Source organism: Lonchura striata, chromosome 3, assembly GCF_050655825.1.
Source record: "Lonchura striata isolate lonStrDom1 chromosome 3, ASM5065582v1, whole genome shotgun sequence".
NCBI classification, from domain to species: domain Eukaryota; kingdom Metazoa; phylum Chordata; class Aves; order Passeriformes; family Estrildidae; genus Lonchura; species Lonchura striata.
This window is the reverse complement of record NC_140705.1, coordinates 9,674,388-9,691,641: the sequence shown is the minus strand read 5'-3', so window position 1 is coordinate 9,691,641 and position 17,254 is coordinate 9,674,388. Positions and strand designations below refer to the sequence as shown.

Here is a 17,254-nt window from a genome sequence, read left to right as displayed (position 1 = left end):
TGAGTGGCATTTATCTCCCTCTGCTTTTGGTTTCTAGTAGAGAGTCCCTCTGTGATTAGTGAAATGCATCAGTCATTGCTGGGTGTGATTTGCCTTTCTTGCTTTAAAGCCAACTATTCAGACAGTGTGATGTTCATAGTGATCAGATGAAGAGCAACCATAATGTCACATTGAAAATCTCTCTTAAAAATAATTGGAATAGAAACAGATCTCAAGCCATGATAACTCCTGAGGCTGAGTAATTCAAACCCAGAATGCTACCTCCCAGTTGGCTTCCTGGAAAGAAACTTCTAAGATAATGAGTCGTCAATGTAAAAGCTTCTGTTCCATTTTCATAGCAACTGGAAGCTTACATTTTACTGGCTTTTGATGCAAATTTATCTCCAAGATGCTATTTGATAGTGTAAAATTTATCCCACAATAAAACCTTTTACTCTCTGGCACCTCAGGCATTTAATTTTGTTATCCTGTACATCTGACAGGGAGAAGCAGCTACTGCTGGGACACAAGCCTCAATACCTTAGCTGGGACTCGCTTCCTATACAGTCCTGTGGAGTGCCTGAAACTGCCATAGCTCCTTTTTCCTCTGTAAAACAAGGGAAATTTAAATTCCACATGAAATCTGAATGTTTCCTCACTTGGAACAAGATAAAATTTGAAACACAACTGCGGAGTTTTATCTTAATTATTTGTTGTACAACTTCTGTCGGATGCTTAAATTAACTAGGCATCTCTTGTTTCTAGCTTTCATTCATGTGACAGCCTAAATGAATCTGAAAGCCTTGTTTCAGGCTTCTAATCCCCTCCTTCCCAACCTGCCCCAACAGTACAAAGCACATCTCCCAGGCTGCAGTGCTCCCCTGCTCCCCGACCAGGTTAAACAAACAGGGAGATTCCTCCAGGGAAGTCACAGGTTCAAGATCACAAAGGACCCACCTCATTTGGGCCAGTTAGAGGTCTTTCTTGCTATTGTGCTTATCTGTATCTTCCCTGTCATCCAGACATTAACCTCTGACCTGTGAGCCTGCCTCTCGAAAAAGCTGTGCAGTGTTTACCCATTATGTAATGTCTGTGCTTTTGTGGAAATTTTACAGAAACAAATGGAGGAAGTTTGCCAGTCAAACGGCTGGACAATAAATCCTGTCCCATGTAGATAGAATGGTTTACTGTCCCTGTAAGTCTGCTACTGGCATCTGTCACCGAAGCAATGTTTATAAATTTCAGGGCACTGGAGGGCAAAAGTATTCCAGCACTGCAAGACTGTACATGATTTGTAGAACCACCACCACTGTGTTAGATAGGGGGAGCCTTGTTTTGCTAGCCTGAATAAACAGAGTGAAAATGTTACAGATAAGTCAGGGTCACTAATGTTCAATATTCCTGTCTATTCATCTCCTAAGTTCATAAATGCTTGTTTGTTCATTGTAATGCTTTTTCTGCCCTAAGATATCTTTGCTAGAAGTTTAACCAGGTAAGCAAAAGCCCTTCAACCCCTCCCTTTTGCTTATTTCTTATAGGTCCTTTATTATTTATACGCCCTATGTTCCCATCCTTCCTTAAAATCCATCTTCTTTACAGTCCCTGCTGTCTCTTCTCCTTCTGTGCTGTTTCCTCTTTGGGACAAGACATTCTATTATGTTCCCTTTCTGGACAGTGTCATCACAATTCCTCTTGCTGTGTAACTGGGGCTTCCATACATCATCAACTATGGAGTTAGGACAACAGAAAGATATGTTTGGATAAGAAGCAGGAACAAACATAATTTGGAACAGTGGGACAGATAGGTAATGTAATTCTTCCTTCACTGATTCTTTCAGCCAAGGGCCTGATCCTGCAGCAACTGAATGGAGCTTTTCACTCTCAGTGTCAATGGGAGAAGCACTTGGTCTTAGAGTTCTGCTGTAATTAAGTTTTCAAATCTCATTTCCTTTCAGAGGAGAGAAAACATTGTTGTGACTAAGCTTTGGATGTGGTAACGAATCCCTGGCAGGTTGGTTTGTTTTAACGGACGTATTAGATTTAAGGAAACTTTTACCATCTTTTCTGCCCTTAATCACAGCTTTTATTACAATTACAGTAATGCAACAGAGTTACATGCCAAAGGCAATATATATATTTTTTTAATGAGTTGACATGCAACCTTCCTGGAGAGAAGAAACAACTTCATTTGCTGAATATTTCTGAACCATATCTGGTAATTTATTAAGGGAAAAGGAAGTGTTCAGAAAATAATCTACCACAAATTCAGAGGCTTCAGCAACTCACAGATGAGCAGTCTCATCTGTGAGTTGTTGTGCTCGATTTAGCAAATTTTTGCTGAATGGTAACATTTTCTATTGTCCTCAAACAATAAAAGAGAAGGTTAACTTGCAATATCCGGATGCTCAAAGATTATTAATCCATGCATGTGGTCCTGAGTCACTGGGCTGTAAAACATCATCAGTTTCCAAAGATGCAAACCAAAGGGGAATTCTGCTTGAGAGAGATGCTATCAAAAGCCCAAAAGAACTAGTTGCATCAATAAGACCTATTTATGCAAGTTTTACAAGACATTGGCTCCCAGGGGTAGAATTAATTCAGGCAACAAACTGAACATAGGCAGAGAACACATCCTATGAGTTAAGAGCCTTCAGCCTGGTTTCTTGACTCAATTTACCTTACAGCTAGGACACAGGTCAGACACTGGTACACACAGGAAATTACAACAGGCTGACAGGCACACATCAACCTGGCTCATTCACCTGGGGACTAAAGAGCTCAGAGGGTCAGCCTCCAACAGCAGAACACAAAATCCGTTCTGTTAAATTATTCCTGCCGCTGCTGTGGCCTGGGCCAAACAACACATACAAACAATGGCTGGCCATGCCTTTTTGGAGGTTAACACAGGCCAAGGACCATTTCCAATACAACCCTGGCTGTGTATAACCTGTTTTTTTAGAGGTAAAAGTTTATCTGTGGGGACCAGAGAAGGATTCCTGGCTTGTGGAGGTGTGACCTCACAGACCTCCACATACCTTCTTCTGAGACAAAACTATCAAAGGAAGACACTTGAACACCCATGTAGGTATGACTGCATGGCTGCTTTCTCCTTGGTCACCAAGAAACTGTCATCAATTAATAGGAACTCAAGCAACAAACTACAGGAGTCCAATCAGAAATGTGCATTATCAACCAGGAGCCTGCTTTTGTCAGGCACAGGGCACTAAAAGGGAGTGACTGTCATTATGTCCTTCTTGTACAAGAAAAGTGGGGCTGTCCAGGCAGCACAAACCCATCCTGCTTTTGGTCTGTGTACAGTCCTACAGTGAGCCTCCCACAGGGAGCCACACACCCACAGATCCATGAAAGCTACAGCCCCTCACTGCAATCCCAGTTATTCTGGCACATCTGTTTGGATGATTAGTAAGTAAAATTTAACTGATAGAAGACAGAGCCCAAGTGGAAATGTAGGAATGTGTTTTTACTACTATTAATGCAATCAAAACTTCCTTCTTGCTATTATTACTGTGTTAGCATGTCAATTCCATTCCAAATTGTTTTAAACTGTTAACTTACCAAAATACCTGGAGTATAGCACAATTCACGTTCTGGTTTTCATTCTAAACTTAACATAATATATCTGAAATTATTCTGCTTATTGAAGTTGTTTCTCTTGCTAGGATGTGCAAAATATATGTACAATATGCATTGGAGGAGCGTTAATCTTTTTCTTTATGCCCAAAGAAGTGCTGAAATTCAGTGCATAAAGTAACTTCTATGTGTCTTTGTAGGCTGAAGGTCCTTTCCTGAATTTACCAATATTCCAATTCAGATGACAGATTCTATACAGCTGGCTAAAACAGCTTAACAAAAACAAATGCAAAGAACTCTTTGTGAAACTGATTACTGATTTACAGTAACCATCCAATATGAATGAAATGCAAAGTAAGCAGAGGTAAGTCACATAAAGTAGATTGTAAAAAAAAGTGTTTTAATCACATGAGAAATCATGTCAGTAGTATATGCCAGTTTACTTAAGAAATATATATTCTTTGTAAAAATAATTTGTTATTTTGCCTTTAAGATTTTTTTTTTAATTTACTCATATGAGACTTTCCTGCACCCATGGTCTTAATTTTAGAAAAGACCAGATTGGTTATTCTTCAAAGCTCATGCTTTAATATTAAAAAACTAAATCAACATTTACTAAATGAGAAAAATACAAAAGATGGTTTAACACAGAAAAGGCGCTCACCAATGCAGTCTACACTGAAGAGATTTATGGAGGTTGTAATTGAAGATTCATCACAGGTCTTCATCCCCCGCAGCGCAAACCTCACCAGGGAGGCCTTGACTCCCTCGGGGAGGAAGGACAGCAGGTACACGGGCATGTAGAGAGCGTAGCGCAGCTTGCACAGCAGCGGGGTCATGAGCTTCCCCTGGGGGGACTGAGCCATGCGCTCGATGGTCGGGAACAGCAGCACGGAGCGCAGAACCTGCCGGAGCACGAGAAACACCGTCAGCAAGGCCGCAGCACCGGAGCCCAGCCTGCCAGACCCAAGCTTTACATCAGTCTCCAGCGCAATGAAATCGAGTTTCCAGGCACATTGTCCCAAAGGCTGTGTGATATGTCCAGATTCACTTTTTTAAAACATGAAGCAAACAAGTACATGGTTACAAAATGATGATTTATGATAAGACAGGGAAGAACTCAAGAGGTGAGTGGCCTTTGGAGATCATGAAGAACCGGGAAGCACCAGCAGGAGTAACCCCAGCAGAGGGCAGCAGGCAGGAGCCCTCTGCTCAGTCCCGGCAGGCTTTTTATGACAGGAAAAGTACACTGCTTTTCATTTCACCTGGTAAACTATTTTCTCTAAGTAAACCAACCATCCAAATTTTAAAATGTCAGTTGCTGTGATGGTAACTTTAAAAATTGACAACACACAGGGTTTTAAATTTGCACCTCAATACATGGAAACTTGGTCAGAACAAGAAGCATACAGCCTCTTCGCTACAGTGGTACATTGGTATAAGATACTGCCTTTTATATCTTACAATGAAAACAGACATTCTGAAGGTGGCAATTAGTTTATGTTGTAATAATTCACTACAGCCTTAAAATACAAATAAATTAATTATAATCACACCCACCCATACTAATCAAAAGTGAGTTAATACATTTACTCATAGTTATATTTCAATGCTAACATCAAGCAAATATTCTAAAAGAATAACTACGCCTTTTTTCTGGAAGTAAAAATATATTGCAATAACTCATATAGGAGTAACCCTCAAAGAGACACAGCCCTACTTAACAGAAGTAATAATAAAAAAAAGTAAGAAAGGATCTGGGTATTGCATTCGTAGATAATAAGGTATAAACAGCTGGGCTTTTGTGACTCAATATCAATAAATGTAGTTACATATGTCTGCTTAGTGCACATCTTTCTACATGTCGTGCAAATTAGATTACTATTTCTGTAAAATATATTTTATGATAGTTTTCTTTGCTCCCAGATGAGACATAGCTAATATATGCCACTACACCTGTGTGCAGCACTCCTGGTCCCAGCAGCCCTCCAATGGAAGGCAAGGAATGCCACCAAGAGATGCTTACACAATCTGATGCTTATACAATTGTAACAGAACAAACTGGAAAAATTCAGAAAATATAATAAAATGACAAAATCCTTTAGGTTGGAGAAGGTCTTTAAGATCACTGAGTCCAACTCAGTGCCACATCTATACATCATTTAAGTACCTCCAGGGATGGTGAATAACCTACTTCCCTTGGGCAGCTTATGAAGTGCTTGGCAACCTGTTCTGTGAAGAAATTTTTCCCAATATTCAATCTAAACCTATCCTGGCACAACTTCAAGCTGTTTCCTCTTGTCTTATCACATTCCTTGGAAGAAGAAGCTGATCAACTTTCCTTCAGGTAGGTGTAGAGCAGTATGGTCCCCCTGAAACTCCTTTTCTCCACTCACCTCCCTCAGCCACTCATCTGACTTGTGCTCCAGAGCCCTTCCCAGCTCTCTTGTCCTCTGTACACACTCCAGCACCTCAGTGTCTTTCCTTTGTCATGAGGGGCCCAAAACTGAACTTGGCACTCGAGGCATGGCCTCAACATTGCTCAGTACAGGGTGAGAATCACTGCCCTCGTCCTGCTGGTCACTGACAACTGTGTGCCTGTGCTGGGTAGCAGGTCACTAACCATTTCCCCTCAGATTATGGGGGAAATTCTGCTCACTGTCCATGTCTGGATACTCAGAGAACAACTGGTCAGAGTCAGATACTGATCTGCTGGCTCTTCCTGTTTCTTCCCTCAACATTCCCTGCAGCTGGAAGGACAGAGAATACAATCTGTGCCTTTGATTTTTTAACCAGTTGTCCCAAGGCCCTGAAGTCTCTCCTGATTGTCCTTGGGCTGCTTGTTGCAATTTCATTGCTGTCTACCTGAAGAATCAATAATGGATACTAATCCAAGAGCTGTACCAGGGTGGGAAGATGGGAAGCTTTCTCTTCACATCTTTAACTTGGCTCTGGGACGCAGCAGGCTTCACTAAGAAGTGGGTCCATGTCCTTCAGGAGTCTCCTTTGAAAATGACTCGTCTTTTTTTTTTTCATGGTAGCAATTTTTATGAAAGAAGGTTGTAGACCGACAACCTCAGCAACACCTTCAAGTAGGTGAACCATTGTTCTGGTTACTGTTCTTGCAGAGCCTCACACCTGTCACTCCACACCTGGAGAGGTGGAGAAGTCCCAGAGGAGACACACCGGCTGTGCCAGGCAGGAACTTGTCACCACTGCCCTCTGTCTCTTAAGCCACTGTGACAGAGAGAGGGCAGGGAAACCTCTGTGTCATGCATCCACCATCAGAAACTGTATTTCTTACAGAATTTTAAAAGCAGAATTTGAAAGAGTTATTTATGTAAAATACATAAATATTTTAATAAATCCTTCTCCAGCTGATACTACTTTGGTTTGAGACAAAGGAAAATACCTTCTCAGGGAAATCAATCCTGGGCCTCTTTTTATTAAAGGCAACCAGCAGCTGAAGTAATGGAATGCAAAACTTTTACTAAATTACATGGTAGTTTTGTGATATTTCAGCTAGGAGCTGAACCCAAACTGTTGTGATCTAAAGCAGATTTGACCTGTGTTCCCAGGCACACTTTAATCCTTTGACATTGCAGTTTATAGATATAGGATTAGTTGCTTGGATGGCTGTACTAACCACAGAGAAAGCTGCTAAACCTTGGCAGTAAAAGGACAAACCAGGAAAGTTGTTACTGCATCCTGTACATTCCTACATTTTGTAATGACCCACAAATTTAAAAGATGGAGGATAATTTTATTTAATTTCTCTTTTAAACCTTTTGCAGACAATAACAGAGAAATGTAAAATTCATATTTTTCAAACATGTACCCACTATTTCTTAATTTACTGGCTGGATTCCCAAGCCATGATCTTGAAATGTGCATTTGGCTGCAGAATTGCTTGAAAGATTTAGTTCAACTTCTTTGCAACAGAAGTGTAGATATGAGATTTAGCCCATTTTGTTATAATGACACATATAATGATAAAAAGATCATGTCATATTTGCATCTTGAAATAAGTGAAGCAGAAATATTCAGGTAAGATTAAGGAAATTAATAATATTCAAATGCTCACCATCAGTTAATAACTTTTGTTTTTTTTACTTTTTAAATGCCTGGAATTTATCTATACATAGTTTACACTAGCTGAAATCAGGTAGATGGCACAGAATTATATTCAAGTTAAAATTTTTAGAGTTATAAAGCAAATTATTCTGAAAATGGAGGATACTGCCTGTCATAAGTACCATGTATTGCCACAACTATGAATGACACATAAATACCATTAAATAATGTGCAAAGGTTAATGATCCTCCTATTTATAGAAACCCTTCTCCTAATTCATTAAGTTTATTGAGACAACCATCAGTCAAAATACAAAAAGTATTACAAATATTTACTTATATAATAAAAAAAATATATCCATGCATATATATAAGTTTAGATATAATGCACAAATATTAACAATATTAGACAGTTAAGATTCAGATTCACCTAGTTTAAACTACCCCCAGTTCAAATTCCAGTAATATTTATCTGTTAAGCACATGCAAAGGCAGAGAGCTGAGCAAGAGGAAACACTGGAAACAGAGATTTGAATGGATCCAGGGACTACAGGAAGTTGGCTGGTGATTCAACTGAAGGCAAACACACCTCGTGTCCAGGAGCTGCTGAGGGCTGTACCACCTATCCTGGACTCTGCTTTGGTCAACCCACTCAAAACAGTACAAGTACCCTTAAATTATACTGTAATTGTCACTACTGATGATTGTGACAATCAACAGTATTTTCATGAGAGGTCAATTTATTTACCACTTATTCATTGATCTGCTATTGAACTGCAAGATGTCAACACTCAGGAGAGCACATACACTAAAGTTCACTAGGCATAGACACTCCTACACTTACTCACCAAGGCAGCTGCTTCATTAATTTTTAGCTCTACATTTCACAGGGCTCAAACCCGGTGAAATTAATGGTTCAAGGGCCTATAATCTCAGTGTCTCAGAAGTTCCACATTTTGTTAAGAACCAAAAGCTAACACTACCTGCAAACTTCACATTACTCATGCAGGTGCCAAGGCAGCTCCTACTTGCTCGTCTAGCAGTGTGTATATATCACAGAGAGAATGAAATGGTGCATGGCCTGAGCATGCATCCAGAGAACAAACCAGCCCAGAATGTTCTGCTCTTGATTCTTTCAAAACACACCACAGGAGGGAGGCGTGGGGACTTCAGGAGTTTCCCTTCAACACTGTTTATATATTTCGGTATCTAGAGCAATCAGTCCATTAACTTCAGGAATGTATGACTTGCACAGTAAATTTTAGAACACACAGGGAAGACAAACTTCTTATTTTACAGGAAAAGTGAGCTCTCAAAACAAAGAATATTAAATACCCATTTCATAAAAACATGGTATTGACCAAGGTGCTTTGTTTAGGAAGGCTCCCCAATGAATATGATTCACTTCCCATGATCACTGGTTCATATAAATGGCTTCTAGCAAGATTCCACACATACATTCCTGTATATCCAGGCTTTCAATTGAGCTTTTATCTAAATCTATCCAAAGCAAGATCACGAAATGACAGCAGAGTACCTTCACAGATTCACTGCATAAGGGTTATGTCCAAAGTTGGGTTTGAATTTGCACTAAAAGTTGGAAGTCGTTTTGTTTTGATTAAAATGAGAACAGAGTACAAAAAAACCAAATCATTACATTTACAATAAGTTGCTGTTTAACACTACACTATTTAATAGCCTCACCCACACCAGCAAAGGATTTAAAAAAAATATTTAAATTGTTTCCTTATAAAAACACTGCAAGTATGCAAATTGGATAAAGTTAAAAACACCCCCACAGTAATATTTTCCACTAGTGCCTTTCACTGAATGAGTTGAAATCTATTCTTCAGCTACAATTCAACATTTGAGTGGGTAATACTACTTGTTTAAGGGACTTGTAAATGACAGTGCTGAGGATGCAAAATCATGCTTAAAACCTGGATGCCACTTACAACCAGTACTCAAAGAAGTGACTCAATTTTCAGAGCAGTTAAGTCCTTCGATGCCAACAACAGGAGGTCAATGCTTTTGAAATCAGCCAGTTTTGATTACACAAGAAATGCTGGTTGCAGACTCAGGCACCCAGGTATGTGCCTTCTGAGCTCACACAGCCAGTGCCTGGAGAGGGCTGTCACACCTTGCCACCTGCTCTTAATACAGAGAGACATTTTGCTAATAGAAATAAAACTGAGAGAAAAGCAGTTAGGATGTGAAAAGGCAGACACTGACCAACAGAAAAGAGCAAGAGCCATTTAGAAGATTTTTTTCAGAGGAGACTCCAAGTAGGTGAATACACTAATTACAGCCATGTTTTCTCAGTCTTGTCCCTTGCCTCTCAATGAACAATCCCTGCCCATGACAGACCACAGGTATGCTCAGATATCTCTATCAGAGCCATAAAATAAAAAGACTCTGGTACACTGAAGAAAATACCAGAAAGTGAAACTTCCTCAAATAAATCACTGGTTCACTCTGCTTTAATGACAGAAACAGTGGTTACTGGCTTTTGAGTAGGGAGGTGTTTGGAAAGCATTTGCTCCTGCTGCATAACCTGTTCTTGATCACCGGGATGGCAGAAATGGTTAATAAAATAACCACCACCAGAAAGATCACAAGGCTCAGATCCCACACCAGTTATGCATTTCAGAGCCCACAGGGAACTCTGACTTCAAACCAGGGGACAGAAGAAAGGAAACAATCCATGATGTGTTAAATTAGAGTCATTGCACCATCCGGTGCTCAGTAATGGAGCGCCCTAGCACGGCACTGCACCCACACAGCTCCGGAAAGAAAACAAGTGAGGAAGTTTTGAAGGGATTTAAAATTCCTTCGAAACCCCACAAAAAGCAAGAGCTGCTCCTCTGTCAAAAGCAGCACTTCTTTTGATATACATTAGGCCACTCCATGTATTAGTTTGTTATTCCCCTCTTGTGTTGGCAGAAGAAAAGCTATTATCTGTCAGGTGAAACCCAGTAAATTTCTCAAAGATAACATAATGATGCACTTAATGGTAATCTACAGTCTACCCCTGACACGGAATGCCACATTTATCACACAATTTCTTCTACTCAGTATGCAGAAACCTGCAGGCAAAACAACAAGGATCAGGGCTTGTGCTTTATTGCCACAGCTGTGCTGAGCAGATTTCCAAGAAAATGCACAGGATAAACCAGACAGTGTTGGCTTGGGCTGTCCTCTCCCACAGCAGGACTTGCTGGGCTTGTCCGTTCTCTTTGCTCACTTGTTAATATAATGTATAAAATATAGAGTTCTACTTTAAAATCTTGAATAATTTCTTCTTTGTCTGTTTAAGATGTCATTTGGTTTCTGTGCCAGCTAACTGTCACAGCTCAATATCAACAAATCCACAGGACTTCATGACAGCAAAAGAGCTAAAGAAGGGACACAAATGACAAAACACTTTTTTTCTCCTGGTGGGAAGTCAAAACATACTGTATGCATTTTCTTCTACTTTACCCTATGGATCTTCCGTAATTCCAAACAAATGTTTGGCATATTAAAGAGGTAACAAAACAAATATTTAAAAAATAGTTAACGAAAGTTTTGTAACTGTTAATTTTAAAGTGCTTTATAAGAATTAAGCCCCACAGAGAAGCTTTAGCATGCTTTTTATGGAGAAATAAACTGAAATTTGTGAAGTTAGATTCCACATGAAAATATAGATCGCAAAAATAGGAATATTTTAAATAACTGTATGGTAAATTACAATTCTCTGCTCTAACAAAAGGTTACTTTTCTGGGTAACCAAACTGTTTCTGCATAACAAAATGGTAAAAAACTGTAAATAACCAACATCTGGTAGGAAAGTTTGTATTTTTTGTTACAATTAATGTCATGGTGGCTTAGTTCAATAGTGACTGCTAAGCAAAAGAGAATCTTCTGTTAAGATCTGCTATGGACCCCTCACAATATACAGGGGCTATAGAACAGAGCAGAGGAATGTGCTCTTGATTTCAAAGTTTAATTTTAAATTTCCTACATTTCCTGTTTCTTAGTGCCCAAATTTTCCCTTTGTGTCCCGGCATCAGACGCGTTCTATTTTTTTTCTATTTCTTTTTTTCCAGCCTTCTAATTTCATTATATATAATCTGTGAGACTAAGTGACAGAAGGAAAGATTTAAAAATTTTCTACAAAAAGTGTTTTTCTATGAGGAGCATACCATACTCCCTGAAGGCTGAATTTGTTTTCCAACCAAATGCACAGTCATTATATGCAACTCTGTGAATATGTTGGCAAAACTAAATTACACTCTTAAATTCTCTGACCAGCTGAAGGAACTCTTGCTCTCTAAGAAAAACAAACTTTTTGTGTGTCACCAACAGCATCATGTTCATGTTTATCAGTTCAACTTCACTAAAGGTATTTGAATTTTCATAGTTTGAGAACAAACTGAATCAAGGATTCAGGATTGATTGCAGGACCTTCTGGTAGAATTTCACAGGTATATTGAGGACCCAGCTAGGGACTGAGTTCTTCAAGGGAAACAAAATGCATGGGCTGTGAAGGCACATGGAGGATGCACAGACACTCACACAGGCAGAAATTCTCTCAGTGTCTGGAGAAATTACTCTTCAGCAGAACTACCTGATGCCACCTTTTAAACATACAATGACTCAGTTATTGTTTTCATGTAGATGAGAGCACAGCAGTGTAAATGCAACTGGACAGCAGCAGAGAGCAATGATCCTTAGGATGAATATGATTTACAAGGTCAGGATGCTATTTTCCTTTTACATAGACACATATGCACCCAAACAATACCGCCAAGATGTAAAACATGAGTACATAGAATCAAATGAACTTTTAAGGACTGAGCGTAAAAGCATACAAGCTTTTCCCACATAAACTTTGGATTGAATTTTGCTTGACAACATCAGTGCCTTTACCTCTAAGGCATTAGACCCTGGCGTTGCCTTGGACATGTGCCAAGTCCAACACACACACACACACACACACACACACACACACACACACACACACACGCATATCCAGGTACATGCTTCTAATTCTTCACTGAATAAATACAGCAATACCTAGAGATCCCCATCCAGCACTCTGGTTACATGAATATTAATGACATCTTACACTAAAAGAACAAATTCATAAATACAGTAGGGCATGCATACATGCACAGAGCTGAGCTATGCCAGAAGAGCAGTATGACAAACAGTTCTTGTTGTCAGTACAGCAATAACCTGAGCTTTATTGGAGCAGAGGCACTCATTATTGACTAGCCAGCATGTTTTTTTTCCCCTTATATGTCTTCTGTAAATATAAAGAGGTGAAACCAGTACAAAAAATGTTATCTCCTAACATGTGATAAAACCCGTATTTTCCAGTCTGCCTCATAACCTCAGTACTGGTAAGTGAAACCAGGTTAGGGCCTAGGCTCCAAGACCAACATCTTTTAGTATGTTCTCTGGCAGGATTCTGGCCAAAGCCAGCTGGACATCTGGGCACAGACTAGAAAACAGTGTAGACCAGGGATTCTTCTAAATACAGGATGTCTGTGAAGCAATCAGGTTTGGGACTTGAAAGGCTTCATGCCTGGAATCTAAGCTGTATTTTGCCTCTTGCTGTCAGGAGCCACAGGGCGGACGGACTCTGCTATGTTTTATACAAAAAAAGAATTTAAATACAATTCTTAGCATATTTACCTCAATCAATCAGAAATACCTTGACCTGTTCAGTGATATTTAATAATTGATTTTGTCTACAAATTCTAAACACATGGTGGGGCAACCTTGGCAAGTATATAAAGATCTTCCCTCTGTTATCAAGGGATCATTCACCAGATGCTCAGCAAGGAAAGAACAGTCCGTCACTAACTCTGTATGTGTTTATAAACACAGATATTAAAGGTATCTATGGAAATTGCACCAAGAAATGGTGGGAAAATAACTGAGAATAAACCTTTGCCTTTCATCTTGGTTCAGTGTTATCCAAGTTCACTACTGGTTCTAAACTGAGGTGCCTGAGTTAGGAGTTAAATCACCAAAGATTCTCAACTGAAGTCAGTCATGGGCAGATCCTCAAAAAATATCAAGTGATCTAAAACCACTTTCTAGAATTATCTGCTTCCCACTAATTACAGAGCACCTACAACTTCTAGCTAGGAGCCTCATCATATAGAACAAAATGAGACCCCTCCTCCAAGGAGAAGCAGCAGGGCACACTTCTAAATAATATTTTGAAGGAATCAAAACGCTACTATTAAACAGTATCTGAGCAAGCGCTCTCTAAAGAGGCCCATCCACAGCACTGTATGATCTCTAGCACTGAAAACACAGTAAAAACACTGGTGTCCCTTAACATGACAATGTAAGAAGACCAGAATATATTACTTACTTTTGTAAAAACTGAAAATATGCAGTAATTATGATATTAGGTGGATGTTTGAAGAATTGATATTCAAATTGCAGATAGGCAGTATAAGACAAGAAGCTAGAGGTATTTCATACTGTCATAACCTCTTTTGTAGCTAGACTGCAGCTTCCATGGATATAGTGTTTCAGTACATGCCAAACCACCTTTCTGAGATCCAACTTGGGTGCCTGTTTTATGATCTTTAAGGTAATTTTCCTAAGGAGAAGTTCAGAAAATATCTGCCCACCAACAAAAGCCCCAAAACAACAGCCACCTTCACCCCACTCCTGAACTGGAAAGCAGTAGTATGATAATGAAGTTAAGTTAAATTTGGTATTTTAATTATTCAGCTCACAGAACCAACTCAGAAGCTACTACTATTTTTAAATATGCCAAGAAAAAATAATCTAAAGCATGAATGAGTAGCAAAAATCCTGGCAAGTAATACAGTGGTAAAGACACGTGGGAGATGCAAGTTTGCAATATGCTATGGTGCAGAAAGCAAACGAGAGAAGCTCTGCAACTTCATGTTACACACAGTGAGGAAACACATCACAAATGCCAAAGGAAGCTCTGCCTCTGGGAGATAATGCAGATTGCATCCTGTGCTCTACATTCTAAATAGAATGATTTCAACCAAGAGCGAGCCACAAATACAGCCTAAAAAGGGGCTTGGATGATAAAATTTCTGGAAGAAGTTATATATAGCGAAAAAAAACATGAATTGTATGGCAAAATGGGAGCAAAAAGGTAATGGGGTGGAGAATCATACCTACACAAATTTTAAAGGGCTATAAATGCAAAGGATACTGAGTAATATTCTGGGTGGAACAAGTGACCTAAGTAAATGCAATAGAAAGAAATGAAAAATCTAAAATGCTAAAGCAGGTATGAGGAGTCTGTATTGACACAAATTTTTATGCTGCACCAAGGTACAGTGTCCCAGCTGTAGAACTATTACCAACAGGAATGGTGCAAGAAAGAGAAATGCCCCCTTACATGGATGTACAGACAGCCTGGACTTCCAAAACCGGAACATTGTGTCTGGGAGCTGTAAAAATCTAGTTAACATAAAGCCTAATGATGTTACTTATATATTCAACTTTTCTTATGCAAGTACATTGTCCTGGTACTGCGTATTACAGATGCTGACTAAATGAATGATGAAAAGCAAATGCATTGACTTAAAAAGCGAGGGCTTTCCCCCCCTCTATTCCTTATTTTGTGTAAATGTTTAACACATTCAAAAATTAAAAATCTATTTATGTTTCAGTTATACAGCAAGCTGGCAGAATGTCTGCAGAGTGGTTATGCTCAGGAAAGAAATATATCATTTCAGAAGGAGAAAACCAATCACACGTTATTCCTAAAGCTTTTACTCTTCCTCCAAAAAAAAAGTTAATTTAAGAACACCATGGAAAAAAATACTTATAATTCAAAGTATTCTGTTAATAAGATGAACTTTTCAACACTCTAGCACAAGACTGATCATTAAACCCAGTCACAACCATTCTCTATTTCCTTCCCATCAAGCTGTAAGAGATCCTCCAGCACCCAATTACATATTTTATGATGCTTTGGAAAAAGATCTAAACCCCCAAAATTGATGATACAGCAAAGGATGAGAAGATGGCAGACTCAGAACACTATCACTCTCATGGGCCCCTTTTCTAATATGGAAGTCATTAAATTAAAATATTTTTAAGAGCCCAGGAAAGAATTTTTTTTCAGCCTTGAGAAAAAGCTACTGAAACAACACAGAGATCAGTGTTGATGGAGAATTCCTTTGTGATTTCAAATACTTGATGAATTTTACAGTGTTATGAGGAACACAGCATATACTCTCTACCTGTGGTTGTTTTTTACTGCTTCCAAGGAAGGCAGATGAGGGCACAGAAGCCATACTTCACATAAGGACAAAAAAATATTTGCTGGACTATGGACAAGTCCATAAACAGAAGTTTAGGTATTATAATAATAATAAAATTTCATAAATATACATATATATAAAATACATTTACAATATTTACATGGTGCAGAAACTACAGCCACCATAAAAGATGTACTCTCTTAGCTTTCTTTACAGTCCTTTCCATTAACTACTCGCATCCTAAGCTCAGGCTGGCTGTGTGACAAGGGCTGTTTCCTGTCCAAGTGCTGTTTTCCATTTAGCTTTGATGTCAAGGATTGTCTCTGCCTCTCTGTGTCTGATCCACTCTCCGTTTTTCAGAATCAACTTCATGTCTTTATGGTTAAAATTACTTATACTTTAATAGATTGGGATATTCAATTCAGCTTGAGGAGGAGACATTCTTGTTTCTCTTTCATCATAGGTACAGACCATGAAGACCCCTCTCACCTCTAAAAAACTTCATCATTATTAATGACCTTAAGGGAGGTGGTCAACTTAGACAGGTCTCTATCATTCTGATTTATAAAAGAGAGAACTTCAGAGACTACAACAGGCTGGCCTCAGGACAACACAAATTCATATAACCACATATCTCATGGTTTTAGCTATTCCTGTCTGGGCCTATGCATGAAGTATCAGCTATATCAGCTCTTGAGGAAACAGTGTATATAGATATATACTTCCTGGAAGGTTTCTCTAAGAAACAACATACATATAAATCTTCCTGGAAACCTCAGAAATGTGTTGTTTCCAAACATTTCAACAGCATTAACTTCCTTCAAGATACAGGGTAATGAAAGATACAGGGCACACTGAGAAACTGGGTATAATCCTCACAACATCACAATGTTCTATAATGGTATCAACTTTTGCAAAATATAAGGTCATACTTGGATTTTTTTTAAAGGGAATTAAGTTGTATGGGCGATGCTGACTTCAGTGATATCAGACTATTTGCAAATGGCATAAACATAAGCCAAGCAACAGTTAAGTAAATCTAAGGGAAATTTCCTTTTGGTTCATATTTCCTAACCATAAGGTTTCTTTGTATCTTCCTTCTTAAGTGGTCAAATGTAATACAATGGATCACAAAAAACTGTATTTTTATGAGTAATTTAACTTATTGTTTCTTACATTCAATATGTCCAATATTATCATATAAATTAAACCTCCTTCAACATTTGAATTTGACCAATCATTTAAAAAGATAAATAACCCAGCCATTTTTTCAAATGGACTAAAACTTTCGCTTATTTTTTTACTATTTTCTTTCAGCTTCTACATGATGATATATATATAACAGGCGAA

General features: G+C 38.8%; 1 protein-coding gene across 2 annotated transcripts in view; it reads right to left on the bottom strand.

Annotated features, from left to right (window-relative positions):
* LDAH (lipid droplet associated hydrolase) overlaps positions 1-17,254 on the bottom strand; it is a 114,788-nt gene that overhangs the window by 35,168 nt on the left and 62,366 nt on the right. For both annotated transcript variants that reach the window (XM_021525335.3, XM_085574486.1), the window contains exon 5: positions 4,235-4,475. In XM_021525335.3, the coding sequence (XP_021381010.1) occupies positions 4,235-4,475 (241 nt within the window). The remainder of the gene's footprint in view (positions 1-4,234; positions 4,476-17,254) is intronic.